The sequence below is a fragment of the Falco punctatus genome (genome assembly GCF_963210335.1).
Source record: "Falco punctatus genome assembly, chromosome: 15".
Lineage (NCBI taxonomy): Eukaryota > Metazoa > Chordata > Aves > Falconiformes > Falconidae > Falco > Falco punctatus.
The window spans coordinates 23090097-23111030 of NC_137595.1; the positions used below are offsets into that span (position 1 = coordinate 23090097).

The 20934-nt window shown below is 52.8% G+C and overlaps 1 protein-coding gene across 4 annotated transcripts; it reads left to right on the plus strand.

Annotated features, from left to right (window-relative positions):
• Positions 1 to 3685: 3685 nt before the first annotated feature.
• Positions 3686 to 19529, plus strand: LOC308053714 (uncharacterized protein). 4 transcript variants are annotated; one of them, XM_080365338.1, is made up of 12 exons: positions 3725 to 3821; positions 6294 to 6348; positions 7493 to 7660; positions 8955 to 9296; positions 12083 to 12352; positions 12549 to 12665; positions 13846 to 13947; positions 14928 to 15044; positions 15279 to 15374; positions 15720 to 15812; positions 16959 to 17035; positions 18053 to 19529. In XM_080365338.1, the coding sequence occupies exons 3-12, from the start codon at positions 7627 to 7629 to the stop codon at positions 18155 to 18157; spliced, it is 1353 nt and encodes a 450-aa protein (XP_080221464.1). In that variant the 5' UTR covers positions 3725 to 3821; positions 6294 to 6348; positions 7493 to 7626; the 3' UTR covers positions 18158 to 19529. The 4 variants fall into 4 exon arrangements, with proteins under 4 accessions (XP_080221465.1, XP_080221464.1, XP_080221467.1 ...); XM_080365341.1 differs by having other exon boundaries at positions 8975 to 9296; XM_080365340.1 differs by having other exon boundaries at positions 3807 to 3821; positions 6294 to 6404.
• Positions 19530 to 20934: the final 1405 nt, after the last annotated feature.

A 20934-nucleotide genomic window follows, 5' to 3' on the forward strand; every position in this document is an offset into this window, starting at 1 on the left:
GTGGGGGTTTGGATGCTGCCTACATGGAAGCAAGGGTGGTCTCACTCTGCCTGGTCAGCAGGAATCTGGATCCTCATTAACTCCTTTTTTTTTCCCAGTTCCTCCTTGGGTTTTCCTGCCTGAATAGACAGAGTCACATCCACATCTCGGCTCTGCTTTTTCCCCCTTTGCTGTGTAGAGAAACAACAGCTCCTGGGCCTCTTGTATCAAGAAAACAGGGAAAAATCCTGTTACCTTAAGCAGGAACCGTACTTTCTACAGACCCCTCTCCAAACAACCTGGCTTGGGAAGAGCGTGCAACTGAGTATCAGGAGTTAAGTAAGACGGAGACATGAGGAAAATATACACTAAAATGAGAAGTGGGGATTTGAACTCTGAGCACCCTGTGGTTTTGCCCTTTGGCTAAGCAATGACTTGTGGCTGGTTTTAGCCGTTAGGATACAGAGAAACCACAACTCCTACCTTGATCTTAGGCGAGTGTTCATTCTGGCTTAAGGGCCACCAGGCTGCAAAAGGCCACAGAGGTCATTATAGCCTTTAACATCAGCTAATTTGCACAAAGCAAATCGGGCAGCAGAGAGTCATCAGGGGCAAAGGAACTCACAGACCCAGCAAGTATCACAGGCAAAATGGCCTCATCCCATCAGGATGCCAATGTGACAGTCAGCTTCTGGCTGGTACTGCTCTCAGGTACCAGCCTGTACCAGAGACCGCAGCTGTACTACAGGCATTACCCATTTCTATGGCTTTGTAAAGTCCCTTTTTCAGTGTTCCCCCCACCAGGTATTCCTGCAAACATAATAAGCCCTGCAGTTCTGCATGTGGGAAACCTCTTGGCCAGCCCAAGGATTGCTGCCACTTGTAAAGGGAATTTTCTCCCTCTTACAAGCACCATGTCACAAAAATCTCTAATTAATAATGGACAGGAGCTTCTCCAGGGGCATGGGCTGTGTTTATATCTCATCCTTTACAGGAAGGATGAGCCTTCATCCTAGTTTCAGCTGGAATAGAATTAATGTTCTCAGGAGCCGGTACGGTGGATTTAGCACTGGATTTAGCATGAGAACAATGTTGATAACACACGGATGGTTTCGGTTGTTGCTGGGTAATGTTTATACAAAGTCAAGGACTTTTCAGTTTCTCAGACCTTGCCAGCAAGGGGGCTGGGGGCGGCACGGGAAATGGAAAGGTGGGACACAGCCAGGACAGCTGGGCTATTCCATGCCACTGAACATCATGCTGAGTATGTATAAGCTGGGGGAAGAAGGAAGTGGGCATGTTCAGCGTTAGAGTGTTTGTCTTTCCAAGCCCCTGGTCCACGTGATGGGGCCCCTGCTCTCCTGGGGGTGGCTGAGCACCTGCCCATGGGAAGCGGTGAATGAATTCCTTGTTCTGCTTTGCTGAGTGCATGGCTTTTTCTTTACCTGTTAAAATGCCTTTACTTCAGCCCACAAGTTTCCTCACTTTTACTCTTCCAGTCCCTCTTTTCTCTCCCCCATCCCTCTGGGCAGGGGGGAGCAGCTGCCTGGTGCTTAGTCACCAGCCGGAGCTAAAACCAGGACAACCTTACATCCTGCTTCCCTGTTGCCCTAGTGCAATGAATATGAATTATATATTGAATTTGTGTTTGCTTAGCCCTTGTCAGCAGTGTCTCTGGCTTTTCTGTAATACCATTAAGGTTAAAAAAAAAAAAATGGCTGATTTAATCTAGCAGGCTAAACTAGCCATGCTGAGGGTGCATGGCTGTGCAGGACCATGGCCAGGTGGCTTTTGAATGCTGATAAGGCTGGAGACTCCAGAACCTCTGTGGGCAACCACCTGGTCACCCTCACAGTAAGACAGGTTTTTTTCTCTTTGGATTAAATTCCCTTTTTAATGTGTGCTTGTTGCCTCTTGGCCTGGACCACTGGAAAGTCTGGTCCGTCTTTGTTACAACCCCTTTTAGACGTTTATCCCACTTGATGAGACCCTCGGGAGCCTCCAGGCTGAACAGTCCCAGCTCTCCCAGCCTCTCCCTGGATGACAGATGCTTAGTTACCCGTATCACCTTTGTGGCCCCTTGCTGGTCTCTCTCCAGTAAACACATATTCTTCCTGTACTGGGGAGCCCAGAACTGGACACAGCACTCCAGACGGGGACTCACCAGTGCTCAGTGGTGAAGGGTCATCCCCCTCGACCTGCAATGTTCCTCCTAATTCAGCCCAGGACACCACTGGCCACCTTCGCTGCATGGGCACGTTGCTGGCTTGTGGTCAACCATGCAGCCGCTTGATCACTCCCCCCACCCAGAGGGATGGGGAGGAGAATTGGAAAGGAATCTAAAACTCGAAACTTTGGGAAACCAAAAAGTCCTTGACTTAGTATAAACATTACCCAGCAACAACTAAAAACATCAGTGCCTTATCAACATCGTTCTCACATCATAGCCAAAACCCAGCACTGTACTGGCTACTAAGAAGAAAATTAACTCCATCACAGCTGAAACTAGGACACAAAGAAATTTTTTATGGTGAGGGTGGTGAGACACTGTCACAGGTTGCCCAGAAAGTTGTGAATGTCAGATCCCTGAAAGTGTCCAAGGCCAGGTTAGATGGGGCTTTGAGCAACCTAATGTAGTGAAAGATGTTACTGCCTATGGCAGGGGTGTTGGGCTGGATCGTCTTTGAAGATCTCTTCCAACCCAAACCTGTGATTCTGTGGTGTCCACCGAGACCCCCAGGCTCTGTAGAGCTGCTTCGAAGCCAGCCAGCCCCTACTTGTCCTGGTGCCTGGGGCTGCTCCTTCACAGGGGCAGGACTTCACATGTCCCCTTGTTGCATGAGGCCCCTCTCAGCCCAATTCTGCAGCCTGTTAAGTCCCTCTGAATGGCAGCATGACCCTTGGGTGGCCCAGCCGCTCCTCCCAGCTTTGTGACATTGGCAAACTGGCTGAGAGTGTGCTCTGTCCTGTCATCCAGGTCATTAATGAAGATGCTCAACAGCACTGACCCCTTACTGACCCCCAGGATGCACCATTAGCAACAGCCCTCCAGACCTGGCCCCTCAGCCAGTTCTCACCCATCCCACTGCCCATGTAGCTGACTGTACTTGGTCAGGTTGTTTATGAGAATGTTAGGAGAGACAGTGTCAAAAGACCAGCTTGCCAAGTGCAATGGTGGTGAGTAGAAGGAGGCACTTAATGAGGAGCCAGAGATCCCAGGGGGTAGGGATGGGCTGGAGACATTTCCTAGAGCTGAAGTGTCTCTTGTGGAGTAGAAAGCTGAAGGTCCAGGTCCCTGCAGGGGTGGATGCACAGGGCAAAGGGAGCATCTCTCTGCATGGTGGTCCCATTGCTTAGGAAGCAGATGAGCTGCAGGCATGGGGCAGCCAGGGGCTGAGCAGAAGCCAGGTCACCGCTGCTCCCGGGGCTTTCCACAAGCAGGTGGACTTCTGCCGGCGGTGGCTGGGGTGGAGGTGGCTGGGATGATGGAGGGGTAGGGATGGAGGGCGCAGGGGTGATGGCGGGGCAGGGATGGAGGGCACTGGGGTGGAGGTAGCAAGGATGGAGGGCGCCGGAGCGATGGAGGGGCAAGGATGGAGGCGGCTTCGGCTGCCGGTGGCCCTCGAGGCTCTCGGGCAGCTGCCGGGGGGAGCAGCGGGGTACCCGCGCCGGACGCGTGCTCAGAGCGGGGGCCGGGATGCCGGGCGGGCGGGCAGCCAAGGGGGGGAGCAGCCTGGGGGCGGGCAGCCGGGGAGGGGGGGGCAGCCCTGAGCCCGCCCCCGCTCCCGCCCGCTCCCTCTCGGCGAGGCGCGGCTCAGCGGCACGGCCGTCCCGGAGCCACGGTGAGAGTCGCGGGGACGGCTGCGGGCTGCGGGCTGTAGCCCTGTGGGATCGGGAACTGGGCTTGGAGGGAGGGGAGCGAGGGGACCGGGAGCGGGGGGCTGGGGGGGTGGGGGCGGGGACGGGAGCGGAGGGGGCGGGGACGGGAGCGAGGGGACAGGGGGCCGGGGACCGGAGCGGGGGGACCGGAGCGATGGGGCTGGGGGCTGGAGTGATAGGGGCGGCTGGAGCAATGGGGACGGAGGGATGAGGCAGGGGCCGGAGGGGATTCTCCCTCCCCAGCGCTTCCCTCTGGCCGCAGGCGCTCTCCCCCACCAGGAACCGGGATCCCCACCCAGCCCCAGAAATACTAAACAAACACAGGAGCAGGATTCGTTGTCAGCTCTCGCAGGCTGTTTGCGCAGCGCCGGGACGGCTCCCCCCGCCGCCCCCTGCCCGATTACCGGCGCCCACCGAGCGCCCTGCCCCGGCTGGCGCGGCCCGGAGCTCCCGCACCCCGCCAGGGCACCCCCGGGACCCCGCCAGGGCACCCCGCACCCCGCCAGGGCACCCCCGCATCTCGCCAGGGCACCCCCGGGACCCCGCCAGGGCACCCCGCACCCCGCCGCTGGGGTGGGCTGGAGCCCCCTCGCACGGGAGCAGCTCACCGTTCGGTGGCCTTTTGTGACTCTGCCGAGCTTAATTTATCTGTCCTACCCACAGGATGGAAAGAGGTTAGACAAGGGCAGGGTGAAGTTACAAGACTGTGAGAAGTAGCATATAATTCTTGAGTGCTTCTTGGTTTATTTAGAGCAGCACTTAAGCATAAAGCTGCTCTTTTCTAGATTTTTGGTTACTCTTCCTTCTGGTTTGAGCACAAAGGGATCTGGGGGCTTTTTAGGTTGTCTCTGTTCCTGTCAGCCACGAAGAACCTTCATGATTGTCTTGCCACAGGACTTCAGTTTTTACCGTTTTTCTCCTTGTCACCAAGTGTAGCAGTTCCTTTGTTCCTTTTGCTGTGTGTCAGCAGATGTGAAACCGAGAGAGCAGAGCTAGATGTGGGGTTTCATGTTTGCTAATGTGATACGTAATCTTCCAAAGCTGTGGGATGACTTACAATAGGAAGATTTGCATCTTTTTTATTATTGTGTTGGGAAATGCACAGCACCCTTCTGCAGGAACTGGCATCGCCTAGCTTGTTCAGGAGACATTCTTCCAGCTAAAGGTGGTGTTTGAGCAGCCCCATCCCATGGGGAGCCAGCCAGCCCCCAGCCCCTGCTCAGATAAGGCCTGGCCTAACACCCTCCCCCCCTTCCTTCTGCCAGGGGCTGATATGAGGCTGTGTCACCATCTGTGCTTTCCCAACACAGCTGCTGGTGAAATGGTGCCTGCATCCGAGCTGATTGCATTCATCTCCACCCCACGAACAGCTGCCACTTGCCTTGTCAGACCACAGAAGGCCCTTAGCTCACTTCAGGCATTGGCAGCTGCAACCACCAGAGGAGGAGAAGGCAGCTGCCACTCTGGTGGAGCATTTCTTTGGCCCCTCCATCCCTAAAGGATCCTCTCACCCGCCTCCGGCAGCTGGCAGGGCTTCCTGTGTTGCTTGCAGGAAGCTGGTTAATGTCTCAGCAGCTCTCACCGCCTGCAAGGAAACTGTAGTGCTGGGGAGCTTCCTTTTCCCAAACACAGACAGTTTTTTGCTTGGCTACGTGGTGCGTCAGTCATTGGCATAGCTCCGGCTCATAGAATAAGCCCTTTTGTAGCAGCTAAAACCAGCTGCTGCACCTCCCATTCCTGTAAAAGGCTGGATGACAGGCTGCAGCACCGCAGATGCGTTTCCCGAAAGTCATATGCCTTCCTTGTAAGGAAGATCCACAGACATTCCTTAAAAAGACCTCTTTGTAAAGCCCTAGCAGGCTGGAGTAAAACCCCTCCTCTGCTTCTAATTAGACCTGTTGGTTAATGAGAGAATAAAATACCATTTATGAGGAAATCCTACAACAGAAACAATAGGATTTTTCTGGTCTCCATATACCTGCTAATCTGGGAAGAGCACAATAAGTTCATGTAAGACACGAAGGCCTTCAAATAACCAGCTTTCTACACGTTGACATGGCTTTTCAGCCTGCAGCAGCTGCTCTGTCCCAGATAATGCAGGTTTTTAGGTGTACAGAAGCCAAATCAGCCTTAACTGGGGAAACTTTCCCCAGAACTTTATTTCCTGAATTCCTTTTAGCAAGGCAGAATCCAGGGACGTGCAATTGGCTCCTCCAGTGGTGGGGGCGTCCTAGGCTGGAGGTCTCTGCCACAGGGGTGAACACAACATACCTTGGCTGTGCTTGCTTCCCTGGGGCTTTGGGTTGGTTTTGTTTCTCTTCTGCCTCTTGGGGTCGGGGGGCTGGGCCAGGGGGCTGCTTGGCCGGGTCCGGGAGGGCATGCCAGGTACACTGTGCACATCGGCAGCTCCATGGTGGAATTGCCTTCCCTTTTAGATGCAGCTCTGCTGTTTGCTGGGTTCCCCAGAGGAAAGCTGGATGCTGCCAGGAGGTAACATCTCTCTGAAGGGAGCTCAGCCTTCTCCCCTGCAATTCCTCACTTCAGAAGTTAGTTCCTTAGCTACCACCAGCCTCAGTTTCTTTATGTTTCTAAAATAAACCATAATAGACCGTCTTGACCTGTTCTGCTCCTGGCTCATACTCTAATCACAGGACAGTGAAAACCCTTTGCAAAAAAATTGTCCTACTGCCCTCACCCTTGCTCCAGAGCCTTGAAAAACCCGACAGCAAATGCAGACCCTGTTGTCCAAACATTCAGGCTTTCAGCCTGGCTCTGCAAACCAGCTCTGAGCACTGCTCCCTTTCAAATAACGCCCCACCGCCCAGCGCGTTGGAGACAGGCAGGTTGTTCTTGACCTCTGTCCTGCCCACCGATTGACACAGTGTTGCAGTTGAGGCAAAAGGTCTCTAAAAAAAGTTGCAGAAGACCCAGAGAACAGCAGCCAAAATAATAAGGAGCTTGCAAGGAAAGCCTGAAAAGTCTGGGAGTTTTCAGGCTGGAGAGGAGGGGGTGGGAAAGAGGATGGGATGGAGGTTTTTGAAGTTGTGAACGTGATGCATAAGGCAGATGCGGAGCCCACATTCGCTCCATGCCAAGAGTCAGGGCTGCTTGAGGAAGCAATAGAGTGGGTTAAACCAGAGAGAAGAAAATACTTCTGCAGGTGTCGATGTGTGATCATGGGACTCCTGCTACCTTGGGAGGCTGTGGAGGTGGTTGCTAAATGTAAATGGGCAATTGCATGGCCAGCAGATGCAGAAATAAATACCAAAAGGAGGAGGCAGGGCTGTACCTGCTAGCATCGTAAAGCTGCAGCACAGAAGGGCTGCAGAAAGCGGCCAGGCACTCTGGTCCCCCCCAGTAACTGCTGTGCCTGTCCTGGTCTTGATGCTGTTGGATGTTGGTGATCTTTGTGTCTAGGAGATCTTTCTTTCTGTGATTGCTGTGCTGAATTGGTGCTGAACACAGACATGATCGTGATGGTTTCCCTGAGCTGCGCTCTTACAGGCGGCACACGCTCGGGTGGCTGTACAGCAACCCCCTGCTTCAGCCTGTGCCGGCTGTGGAGACACCACTGGAGACATGGGGAAGGTTGGGGGCTCCCCCATCACTGTGCTGATTCCCCTTCACCTTTCAGAATCCCTGCATGGCAGATGCTGACGCTGCTTTTCACCGGCCCATCCACCATGCCCAGAGCAGCCATCCCAAGAGCATGTCACTGCAGAAGGAGCTCATCTCTCATGCTGGTTTGAAAGCCTGCAGGGTTTTACCATGTTAACCTGGCTGCAGACGGCTGTCATAGGCTGTGAGTATGAAAAGGGACTTGTGTGGGGCTTGCAACAGCTATGAGCATATGTTTGCAGAGTTTCTGTGCTCTCCTTGCTTCCCTGCTCCAGGTTGCAGCCGTGTTGGTCAAGGTACGCACTCTGGGGAGCCATCCTGGCAGGTGCCACCTTCCTCCCAGTGCTGCGGCATCACTGTACCTGGGTACCACCAGTGCCTCTTCCAAGCAGCTCTCTTCCACTGCATGCCTAAGGATTTCTTCCCTGTGGGCCTCTTCTCTGCTTTCTGACCATGGTGTACGCTCCAGTACCCTTCCTCTTTCCTTAGATGAGCTTTCCCTTTGGTACCTGTTACTGTAGCTTGTTCCCTCTTCAGCAACCAGCATAACCTTTTACATGTGCTAAAAGTGGCTCCAGGATGATGGTTCTGGCAGATTGGGGGCTGGAGGTATGTGTGACTTTCTGCTTGCTAAAATCTTTAACATCAGCAGTGCAACGGTAGGATTCTTGTGGGATTGTACTGCCAAAGGTATGTTTCAGGGTGGCATTTAGAGACACACACACTCCCCCACACCCATTAGCTTCATTCTCCCCCGGGGAAACCATAAAAGGGTCGCATGTCAAAGCCTGTTTGGATTCCTTTTCATGCTAAAAACAGCTTATCTACGCAGCAGTTGCACCAGAGAACCGTTGCATTACTCAGAGGTGCCAGGAAATGCGAATACGTGATGTATTTTCCAGATGCATGAGGTTGCTGGGCACCTGGCTGAGTGGGAGCATTGGTTTCGCAGGGCTTAACCTCCCCGTGAGAGGATGGTGAGGCCAAGGCTGAATGTGCCGGTAGGTTTTAACAGCATTCAGCTCTCAGACAGCAGTTAAACAGCAGCCAGGACCATGTAGTCCCAACAAAGTGCATTTCAGAGCTTGTTTGTCAAGCAATGCTCTTCTTTCCAGGTGCTGAGGAAGCAGGTCGAGATCCAGGGCTGAAGCTGCACTGATGATAGTCCCTGTTAGCAATTCCTAATGTGCAGAAAACCCTCAAAATCCAGATTCCCATTTTTGTTCCAAAGGGCAAGGAATTGTCTTAACCAGCTGAGAAGCATTTATACAACACGCTGATAAAAATGTTAGAGTTTTTATCCTAGCAAAGGAGGAAGAAAGTCCTCTGTTACGTTATGTGGCACAACACAATTCAGGAAGTCAGTCTGTAGATTGTACCAAAAAAAGAAAAAATAGGATGTACAAGCAGACTAAATTGCTCGTTGGCTTTTGCTTTAAAATTAACCCATCTTGCTCTGGCATCTCTCCTGTTTCCAGACCTGTTGCTGATTTTGCAGGGGTCCTCCGCAGCAGTGGAAATCACAGAAAGAAGAACTGCAACTGAAGGATCCTCCATCATGATGCATGCACCGGATATCAAGAATGTAAACTACACTGAGTGGGAATACATAAGGAACGCCACCCCTGAATTCATCCTGCAGTACTATGCACATTTCCAGTCTCCAACCATTTACTCAGCTTACCAAGGCAGAGTGATTTTCTATCCAAAGAATGGTTCCATTCTCCTGCAGAGGTTACAAGAGATGGACAGTGGCATCTATAAAGCAACAGTCGATCTGATGCAAGATAAAGCTAGGACAACGTTCCTTGAAGTTATCAGTAAGTCAAACGTGTTGAGCGGATAGTTTTCTCAGACAAATATTTGCCAGTTGGTGCAGCAAACAGCTTGACAGGATGGCAACCAGAATAGAGCCATAGGATCATAGAATGTCTCGGGTTGGAAGGGATCCATAAGGCTCATTGAGTCCAGCTCCCTGCTCCTCACAGGACCACCTAACACTAAACCATATGACTAAGAGGGTTGTCCAGATGCTCCTTGTACTCTGATGGGCTTGGTGCCATGACCACTTCCCTGGGAAGCCTGGTCCAGGGACTGACAACCCTCTCAGGGAGGAACCTTTCCCTAATGTCCAATCTGAACTTCCCCTGACACAGCTTCCTTCCATTTCCTCATGTCCTATCACTGGTCACCAGAGAGAGGAGATCAGGACCTCCCCTCTGCTGCCCTCCTTGAGGAGGCTGTAGACTGTGATGAGGTCACCCCTCAGCGATGAGGTCACCCCTCAGCCTTCTCTTCTCCAGGTAGAACAAGACCTCAGCTGCTCCCAAGTCTCACCCTTGAGGTCTTTCACCATCTTGGTCACCCTCCTCTAGGCACCCTCTAATAGTTTCATGTCCTTTTTGTACTGAGGCACCCAAAACTGCACACAGAACTCGAGGCAGGGCCGCACCAGTGTGGTAGAGTGGGGCAGTGTCCCTCGCCCAGCTAATGATGCTGTGCTTGATGCCCCCCAGGGCACGGCTGGCCCTTTGGGCTGCTGGGGCACACTGTTGACTATTCAACTTGCCATCAACCCAGACCCCCAGATCTCTTTCCACAGGTCTGCTCTCCAGCCTCTCGCCCCCCAGTTTGTACGCAGAACCAAGATTACCCCATCCCAGGTGGAGAATCTGGCACTTGGTCTTGTTGAATGTCATATGCTCAGTGACTGTCCAGCTCTGTAGTCTATCCAGATCTCTCTGCAAGGCGTCTGTACCCTCAAGGGAGTCCACAGCTCCTCCTAGTTCAGCAAATTTACTTAATGTACATTCGACTCCTGCATCCAGATCACTTAAAAGAACATTAAAGAACAGATGCCCTAAAACTGAGCCCCGGGGAACCCCACTGGTGACTGGTCACCAGCCTGATGTCACCCCATTTACTGTAACTCTTTGAGCCCGACCTGTCACTGGTCGCTCCCACAGCATGCGCTGGGCTCACCTGGCCGTGTGCTGCAACACCCGTCGCGGGACGCTGTGAGAGACGGTATCAAAAGGTTTGCTAAAATCCCAAACCCCCACATTTACTGGCTTCCCGTGGTCGGCTAGATGGGTGACCTTGTCATAAAAGGAAATAAAGTTACTTAAGCAGGACTTGCCCCCGTGAACCCATGCTGCCAGTGAGCAATGACTGCATTGTCTCGCAAGTGTTTTTTGGATAACTCCCAGAATAACCTTCTCCATAATTTTACCAGGCACTGAAGTGAGACTGACAGGCCTGTAGTTACCATGGTCTGTCTTCTTGGTCTTCTTGAAAACTGGGACATTTGCCAGCTTCCATTTGTCTGGGAGCTCTTCAGATTCCCAAGACCATTGAAAAATAATGGAGAGAGGTTCCTGCGATAACATCAGCCAGCTCTTTAGGTACCCTGGGATGGATCCCATCGGACTTACGTGCATCCAGCTGGAGCAGCAAGTCTCGAACTAGAGGAGGATTTCTGGTTTCATCGCTGCCTTGAAAGAGGTAGACTGGAGACCCTACAAGGGCTGCTGGGAAATGCCAGAGGGTTTTTTCCAACTGTGTCTGGCTGTGGATTGAGCTCCTGGTTGGGATATCAGGCTGCATGATGCCTTCATCCTGGAGTGACAGAAATGGGGGGCACCTTCTGCCTTAAATTTATGTAGTTGTTGTGTCATAAACAGCCGCTCCTGGGAAGCATATGGCATAAAATTCCCTCAAGAGAAGGAATTGCTGATCACATCTGATGAGCAGAACAAATGCCGTGGTAATGATTTGAGGACCTCAGGAGCTGCAGGTTGTCCCTTGAGACTGGGGCCAGAAGCTCCTTGGCAGCAGGCCCAGAATAAGCTGCTGCCTCACCAATAGCCCTGCTCATCCCTTCAGGATCAGATCCTGAGACCAGCTGGGTTTATGAAGGCTTTTCACTGGAAGGTGGGTCTGCCAGGCAGGTCTCCTGTGGCTGATCTCCCATGGCTCCCTGCAGAAGCTCCCCCAGAACAGCTCCAGGCCCTGCAGACTCTGTTCCTTCACACCAGCCCTGCCTTACTCTGTCTGTGAATTTCTCTGAAAAAAATAAACAGAAATGAGAGCTCACCCTGTTTTGAAGTGCCCTTTCCTAGAGCTCAGCATCACTACATGAGCATACTGCATGTAGTGTAGGGATGGACTTCAGCCAGGGGTGAAGGACCTCAGGAGCATGTGGTTGCTACCAATTGGAAACCCAGATACAGTTAAGAGCAGCCCCGACCGGTGCAGGTACCTAGGCGTGAGCTGAGGGACAGGGTCGGCCCTCCTTTGGCACATGGCAGGAGTCTCCAGCATGCAAGGCTTGCTTCTCCATGCTTTGGTCCATGTGGACTTGGACCAGTTTAAAGACAGGGAGCAGCAGAGTCTCACGTTGCTGCTCTTTGAACTTGGTGGATGATGCCCTGCTCACTGCAGTATCTTCTCTCCCTCCAAAATAACCTGGGCGGTAAATCAGAAGGGAAGGACCTGCTCGCTCCCCAAGGGGCTCGGTATTCTTGCATGTCACCCAGTTTTCAGGTCCAAAGCAGGGAGCACTCACGCTCCTGGGAGTGCTGCCATGCCGCTCTCTACTTTTCAGAGCCTGTGCCCCAGCCTGAGCTCCAGTTCAGTTCAAACCTGGCAGGTTCGCCCATCAAGCTGATCTGCGTGGTGCCAGAGGGAACAGTGGCTTCCATCTCCTGGAAGAAGGACGGACGTCCCCTTCCCCCTGAAAAGTGCTATCTGCTCCCTGGGGACACCACCACGCTGCAAATACGGAGCGGGGAGAAGTCAGACTGCGGCTCCTACTCCTGCAACATCAGCAACGTGATAAGCTGGAAGGAGGCAGCCCTGAACCTGACGGTCACAGGTTAGCCTTGTGGGTCCAGCGGTTGGTCGTGTTGTCACAGGTCCGCCCCACAGCTGTCTCTCACGGGCTTTTCTGAGCAAGTAAGACACAGGACTCATCCGTCAGGTTTTCCAGCACTTTGCGGTTTTCTGGGATCCCCGCTCTGTGTGCCAGGGTTGTCCCCAGCGTGGGGTTTCCCTCCTGCTCTGCCTTGCAGGTCTCACATCTCCTCTGTACCACGTGCAGAGGCTGGCCGTCATCACGCTGATGTTCACCACTGTCTCCACCATCGGCTTCATTATAGTGGTCTGTCAGCCGAAGGAACACAGGTTCGGTGAGTGCCAGGACTACACCCCAGCCCCCTAAAATAAGCCCTTGTCTCCCCACCGTGGACAGGGCAGGCAGCAGAAAGCCTCAGTCAAGCTCCTTCTCCCCTGTCATCCTAATTCACTTTGGTGGTGGGAAGAAACATGCTCAGCTCGTGCATTTCTTCTTATGCCTCTGTAGCTTGCACAGAAGATAAAGCTCCCTAGAAGCCGGTAATCCCAAATGGCTTTGTGAGAGACGGAGCCAAAAATATCAGTACCAAGCACACGAGCCATTCCTCTCCCATTCCTTCAGGCGTCCCTGGGAAGAAATAAAAAGTGCAAGATGGACAGTTAGTGGTGGGCTTGGCAGTGCTGAGTTAGCGGTTGGACTTGATGATCTTAAAGGTCTTTTCCAACCTAAATAATTCTGTGATTCTGTGAGACGCAGGCTGCATGGGAAGAGCCTCCCTGCCTGGAGTTGGCCAAAGATCGTGTCTCATGGGTTTTGGTGACCAAGCACACTGGTGTTTGGGTCGACATTGGACCCGTACCCAAGGACCATACAGATTAACACGGGTGCTTCAGTAGCAACACATGTATAGAAAACAATCCTAAAGACTAGCTGACAGCTAGTCCTTCTGCACAGTCGTCGTAATCTGCTAGTGCATCCTTCTACCCACCAGGAACAATCTCCAGAGTCGTGGAGACCATCTGGAGAGCAGAGGTGAAGCCCTAAAGCTGGCAGGGAAGCTCTCCCATGTACGTTTGTCTCTCAGCATGAAAACCGGGAACAGGTGTAGGCAGTGGCGTTAGGTCTTGCTCTTGGGGGTGATCTCCCCTGAGGAGCCTGGTGCTGGTGGGGAGAGCTTGTGCCTTGTGGGCTTCCCCCTACGAAATGGGTCTCCGGAGGAAACCCAGCACTTGTCAGGTCATTATAGGAGGCAAAATCCTGAGCAGAAGCATCTCACGAGGTGGAACTGGCATCTGGTTCAGGGTGAAACAACCCCAGATCTGGCTGCTTTCTCCTGGTTCCTCTTGCAGTCAAAGCAAGGCCTTGATAGCTCACCAGGTTTTCTTTTCAGGGTTTCTAAACCTCAGGGATTCAATTATTTACAAAGAAAGCCTGTGCTTGTTTTTACCTTCCCTTTGCAGGCTGCACCCATCCTGTTTATGTGGTACTGAGTACACTTGCCCTTTTTTTCTCAGGAAATGAGGCACAGAAACATGTACTTCTGTCCATCCATGGACTGCTGTGTATCTCCTCTCTCCTCCTGCTTGCCATCTCCATCATCTGGATGCAGGAAGAAGGTAGGATTCATTTAACCTGATTTGTTCATGATTGCTTCAGTGTCTCATCTTTCTTCTTTCCCCGGATCTTTACAGTAGCATCTTCGATGCAGCAGTATTTGATTTGGATAAACTGACATTAGATTTCACTGCTCTGAGCCTGCAGGATCCTCTTTCTCTGCTCCTTTGAAACCGAAGGGCTACATTTGTCCCTTTGTGCTCTTCAGGTACCACTACCCCTTCTCCAGGACTTCTCAAAAATTAAAAAGCAGTTCAGAAACCACTTCCACCAGACATTAACAGACCACGGGCGATGAACACAAAGTCTGGCTGTTCTAAAACTGCTCTGTAGCCAGTGTTTCCCCGCCCTGGGCTGAGGCTATGGATTTGTCATGCCACAGGCACTTATTTGCTACACGCTGAGCTGCAAGCAGACGTTAAGGCAAAGAACCCCAGAGAAGCTCCCCTGAAACATTCAGGTCTTCTCCTCATTCCCTGTTGAAAGAAGGGTGTTGCCTGTGTGTACACTTATAATAAATATTGCTTGCTAACAGCTTCCAGGATAAAACGTGTCCTCAGCTGTAGGATAGGGTCCCCTGGCCAGCAGCGCTGAGCCAGTCCCGCAGCCTGTGCCAGCGCCTCGCCACGCTCACAGGGAAGAATTTCTGCCTTGTATCTAAAGCAAATCAACCCTCTTTCAATTTAAAGCCATTGCCCCTTGTCCTGTCACTACAGGCCCTTGTAAAAGGCCCCTCTCCAGCTTTCATGTCGAGCCCTTTTGGTACTGGAAGCTGCTCTAAGTCTCCCTGGAGCCTTCTCTTCTCCAGGCTGAACAAGAAGTCCTGCTCCTGCTGCTCAGCCCCATTGCACAGGGTGACGGATCCTGCCCTCCCAGATGCAGCAGTTGGGTGCAGTGTTGCCACAAGCCAACGTCCTTTGCCTTGTCCTTGCTGCGTCCACCAGTTTCCATCTCGCTTTCTGGTTTACTTCTATTCCTACAGGGGTTTCTGCTGCCTTGATCCTTCTTGGGCTGTTCTTCTTTGCTGCCACAATAGGAACTACCTGGGTGGCAACAGCAGTGGTGTGGAAACCAGCAGCTTTCAACCCCTTCAAAATGTGTAAGTTGCTGTTTATGATCTAAACCTCTGGTGGAAAAGGCCTGCTAAGAGCCCAGGAGCAAACTCCTCAGGTTTTCCTCCCAAGGAGGGAGCGGAGGCTCGGCACGCTGCTGCAGCGCATGCCCAGACATTGCCCATTGCTCATCCTCCCACCGAAGCCCAGCTCCCCGGCATGCCAGCCTGCATTCCTCATGCATTTTCCTCTCATCCATCAGCAGTTTTTCCCTCTCCCAGGGCACCGTGTCATCCGGAACAGTACAGCCCCCACAGCAATCATTGTCAACTTGTTGTTTACCACCTTCTTGCTCCACAATATCCAAAAGCTCCACGGTAAGGGGTGGCTTGTGTTTGCACTGCTTGTGCCTTTCCTCGCCTTTCTTCTGGGGAGCAGTGAGGTATCTGGGGGGGCAGAGAGAGTCCTTAGGTGGATTTGCATGGCTGGTCCTGCAAGAAACCTTGTTGTGGTTGATGTAGTTGTGGCAGCTTCAAGCTGAGGTTGTAGCTCTTAGGTAGCAAAGTGAGGTTCACCTAGGTGGCTCCGTGATTTGAAACACAGAGATCCCCCTTCTCCATCACATAGAAGTCTCTGGATGAAAGTCAGGGTGCCTAAATGTTCAGAGGGCGGAGGTGGCCAGAGGGGCAGCTGCTGACAAGTTCTCCCTTTCTCTTTGGCAGAGCGAGGCTGCTCAGAGGCCGTTGATCTGACAAACAGCTGCATCCTTGCTGCTGTAGCAATCCTCCTAGTGCTGCTGCTCCTCCTCCTGTCATGTAAGTAGCTCCGCAGTTTCTTTTCAGGATCTGTAAGAAGCTCAGCCACTGAGACCCCCCAGGCTCAGCTCTCACACACACCCCTGGCAGCGGGTATGAGTGAAGATGCTTTCGGTTAAATAATAGCCTGACTTCTAAAGAGCAGGACTGTCCAAATCAGCTGAGGACCCAACTCTAGTGTCTGTCCTTTTAGGGAAGCTACAGGAGGCACTGGTCCCTGGTCCTTGCCAGCACCACTGTTTTGTGGATGCTCAAGGAAAGTGAGTTTTGCCTTCAGAAAGTCCTGCCGTAGCCTTCCCTAGCAACAGCCATACTCTGGTCAAAAAAAAACCCTCAGCTATAGCAAGATTTCAGAGAAGAAAACTATTTAATAAAAAGACAGAAATAGGTTTGGGAACATCTTATGACCCAGGAGAGCAGCTGATCAGTCATCCCAGTGAAGGGAGGCTTGCAGAGTGAGGTCACGTAGTTCATTTTCCATCCCTCCAGCTCTGGGATGGGAGGGAAGAGGTCAGGGAAGTGATTTCCACACATCTACCATGGTTTTTCCAGTTTCCTCTTTTAAAGTTCCTGGTTTCTGTGGTATTGTGATGTGAATCCCCTCATTGCTGTGACTAGCGATATCTGACCTCTGGCAGAGACAGGCTCTGCAGTGACCCGCTGTCAAGGGCTGGCTGCCCACTCCAGAGGGCTCAGCCTTTGGGATCACATGTAGCATCTTAGGGAACGGGTAAGAAGAAGGGTCAAGAGCATGCTGAGAAGAGGATGCCCTTGAGGAGAAAGGATCAAAAGGGGACTCATGCCTTCCCAGAGTGCAGAGAGCATTTCCAAGTCTGAAACATAGAAAATACTGCAGCGAGGCCATGCAGGCAAAGAGAGGCAGGTTAGAGCTGCAGGGGCTTGCAGGCAAGGCGGGTGCCATAAGCAGAAGTCCACTCTCCACGCCACCTTCTTGCTTCCCCCTCCCTGAAATGGGGCTCTGCCAGTTTTGGAAAGAGAGGGGCTCTGCCCAGTGGCGGGCTCCCCCCTTCACTGCTCTCTGCAGCCAGCTTTACTTCACCCACCCCATGAAACGCAGGGGGTGGCCTGAATGGCTGGGGTGCTGTTGGAATCCCAGGAATTACTTGGTCTTTCCTTTATTTTCAGATTGCAGGAATAAGTGGAAAGAGAAGACGATGAAAAGCCAGGAGACCACCCGGAACACACAAGCCATGTCCATCTTGGTAACTCACTGCCATCAGCTCGTTCTCTGCTATTGCAAATCCTTATTATTTAATGATGAATATTTAATTCATAGTGAATATTTATGAATATTTAATTTGTAATAAGAAGGAAGCATCTGCCTGGCCTTCCTGCAGAATGCTATGGGCTCTGTCCTCACCCTGGGGAAAGATGCTGCTGGGTGCTGGTGCTGTAGTGCAGCTTGGTCCCACGCGACCTGTGGGGTCACTGCCCTGTCCTGGGGAGCTTTCTGGCTTTTTGGCTGTGGTGGACAATGCCCTGAGCACTGCGGTTTCGCCTGCCTGTACCAGCACTGCAGGGACATGCTCAACTGCCCAAAGAAGCATCTCAGTGTCCCAGACATGCTGGTTCTCAGGGCTGCTGCACTTTGATTTGGTAAAAACATTCTGTTCTACCATACCTAACCCAAACCAGCTACAAATAAGGCACAGAAGAAAACCACAGGTCCTTTACCCACAACAGCAATGCTACAGATGCGTGTCTCTTGTATTTGCTTTACGCTTTGCTTCTTCCGCCCCACTCGTTCTTGAAGAAACCTCCCTCCCTCCCACGCAGCACCACCAGCGCAGCAGCAGACCTGCCACAGCCCTTCCCCCTCCCCCTCCTTATCGCTGAGATGCCAGAAGGATCTGCGGGCCAGGGGAGCCCCTCACTTTCTTCTCCTGCAGCTGAGCCTTAGGCTTGATGTCAGCACAGGGGCCGATGCTGCACCCCTGCATTTTGGGGGTGCTGGTGCACATGCAGCTGTGGCCTTCCCCTGTCTCTGGCGGGGTCATGGTGCGGGGAGGGGGGATTTACTGCCTCCCTCCAGGCCAGTCTCTTGGGGGTGATTTAGGGGTTGGGATGTTTGAGTGCAACGGCACCATGTGCCAGGGTGGGGGCTTGTCTCAGGGCTGGGCCAACCTGTCCCCCACCCAGAAGCGTGGCTTCCTATGGGATGCTTCACAGTGGGGAACCTTTTTTGCCACCAAACGACACAGTCCCTGTATTTTTGGCAGATGATGGAAGATATCCCAGGACGGATGCAGGGAAAGGAGCGAAGTGCTGCCCCTCCTGCCCCTCCGCCAGCTGGGGAGCCGCACTGCCATGCCACGGGCAGCTGAGGAAGAGCCCTGAGGAGCTGGGAAGCTGCTGTCAGCCAAAGCAAGCCCTCCGTGAGCTCTGCACCTACCCCAGCACTAGTGAGGCAAGGCTTTTGGCAAAAATCCTGCCAAAATGCTGCCACCCAGGTCCCCAGGTGATAGGTCCAAATGGGAAATAATATGCCCCCTCGGCCAGTTCCCCTGCTGTCTATTCATAAAACACAGGCTACAAGAAAATAAGAGCCATTGCCCTTGCTCACGTTGGTTGTTACCAAAGCAAGGGCAGCTTTTCCATGAACCAGAAATTGTATCAGACTCCAAGGTGGGGGTTAACCATCCTCACTAATGCTGTCACACCACATGCCTTTTTTGTTAGTACATTAATGAGTCAAAAAAACCCCAACCAAAACCCAAAAGACATGTAAAATATCAGTCGAGGAGAAAAGCTGATGCTCTGGAGCATTTTGAGGAATTTATTCCAGTTGCCTCAACCAGAATATATTGGTGCTGTTAATTAGTATAGACAACTGCAGAAGAGTGGATTAACTCCCAGCTTTAGCCACTAGCCCAGACACTATTTGTTCCGGTACAAAAGACACACGTACCATGCTGCCCAAGCAGTGCCGAGATGTGCTGCTGCCAGAGCTGCCCTGCCTGTGCTTTTGCTTCTGAAGCTTGAACTTGCCCTAGGTTTGCTTTCAGCAGAGCTCTGCCCACGTGAGAACCCCACTGTCACCACCGAGCACGGTGCTGCTCTCTGCACCACTTCGTCCTCCTGCCTTTGCAAAGACCTTCTTAAGGTGCAGCGAGTCAGGCTGGTGGTTCTGAGGGGCGGCAGCTCTGTGATCACACCTTCCCCTCTAGCTTGCCTTCCCTCAGTTTTGCAAGGCAGATGTCCCCGCATTGCATCACCTGCCCGCCTGTCCTACACAGACACTTGGCCTTCCTTGCCAGCTCCCCCAGGCACTCCATTGCCCTCACACTCCCAGCCTTGGAAAGGATGCCTTACCTTTGGGAAGGATGTCCAGGAAAGGCAGCTCCATCAGCATCCCACGTACCTTTGCGGTGGGATTATTTACTCCATTTTAAAGCATCCCTGATCTAGGTTGGCCTGAGCTGATTTCCTTTCCCTGGGGCCCTTAACCGACCCGCAGTCATGCCATGACCTTCAGCTCTGGAAAAAAAAAAAACCTGATCCTTGCAGGAAAACTTAGCATTAAGTTCTGCCAAGATCTTTTGGGTTTTGTCTCCTTTGGACAGGATGTCAGCTCTAAAACACGTTCATCCAAAAGAAAAAAAAAAAAAGCACCACCAAACCAAAGGAAAAAATAGCCTTATGTTGCTTTTTTCTTCACTTTGTTACAGTCATTTTAGTAAACATATGTCACATAGATGCTTCTTGTGTATCCCTGTTTTGCTTCGTCAAGCAGAAAACGACCCCACCCTATTCCCGGCCCCGCGGAGGGGCTGGTTGTGCCCTGGCCAGTGCTGGCCCAGGTTTCGCTGGCCCGGCGCAAATTCAAGGCTTCACTGCCTTTTCGGCCACTGCCCTGGGCTCCCCGGCCAGCGCAGGTTTCCATGGCCGGAAAGGGGAATGCTGTCCTGGGAACAAAGCAGCTTCTCATTCTTGCATTGGACATGCCTTTTCCTGCCTGCTGAGCTGCGAGGCGGGGACAGGGCTTGAGGTCTCCCCTGGTGCCACCGGGAATTGTCCAAGCCCTGCTTCCCCTGCCCGAGCTCTGGCTGGCTGAGTGCCCCTGGCCCTGCCAAGTTCCCACCGAGCCGTGCTGGCAGGGATGCTGTGGATAGCACAGGGCTCATTTCCCACGATCACTTACCCTGTTGGGACATCCCTTGTCCCCAGATAGGCACACCAGGCTGGATTCAGGGTGTCCCTCCTTGCTGGGGGAGGAACAGCCCTCTCCCTGGCTGGATGTGGGGTGCAGGGGACCACTTCAAGCAGGATGGGTGCTCCTCCAGTGTGGCTCGGCCAGGGATGGAAAGTCCCAGCCCAGGGACACGTGTCCAGTACAGCTTGCCTGCGAGAGTGCAGCTGCAGGCAGCAAATGGAGTAATTTGGGATGTCGGGCATCAAACCTGGGGGGCAGATCTGAGCCTTCCCCATTTTTTGCCCCCGCTGAGTCCAGAGCACCGGAGAGGAGGAGGACAGGGAGAAGGAGTGATGGCAGGGCCAGGCGCAGGGCTGTGATGGCTGGGCAGGCAGATTGCACCTCTGGGGAAGCCGCCAGGGTCTCGGCTTGCTCAGTGGCTGTGCCCCAGAGAAAAGCTGGCAGCAGGGACTGCCGCACCACAGCAAGGAGGAAATCATCCCACCAGCCAGCCAGCGCGGGACTGGGAGCCTGCATGTTGCTGCATCCCTGTGGCGGGGACCAGGATCAGGGACGTGGCAAACTCGGGGAGCTCCAACCATTAGCCAGAACGTAATGAATTTCCTACACCAAGCTACAAATGCTGTGAACCGGCTCTGAGAGCTCCAGGCCCCTGAGGTATGAGGCCAGAGCTGCACCCAGCCTGTCCCAGCTCACTTCAGGTTATCCGATCAAGGGGGAAGGGACAAAGAAAAGCACATGGAGACACAGCCCAGTAGACAGGGGCGAAGGGAGATGGTGCCAAAGACCAAAAATCTCCCATCACTGATTGATGGACCACCAGGAAACGACAGGCAGAGCTTCGGAGAGGACAAACCCAGAGTTTGCAACAGATAAGAGGGGGGATGCAGGAGGAAGATGAGGATATGGGATATTTGAGGGGAAGATGTGGTGCTGTAAAAAACTTAC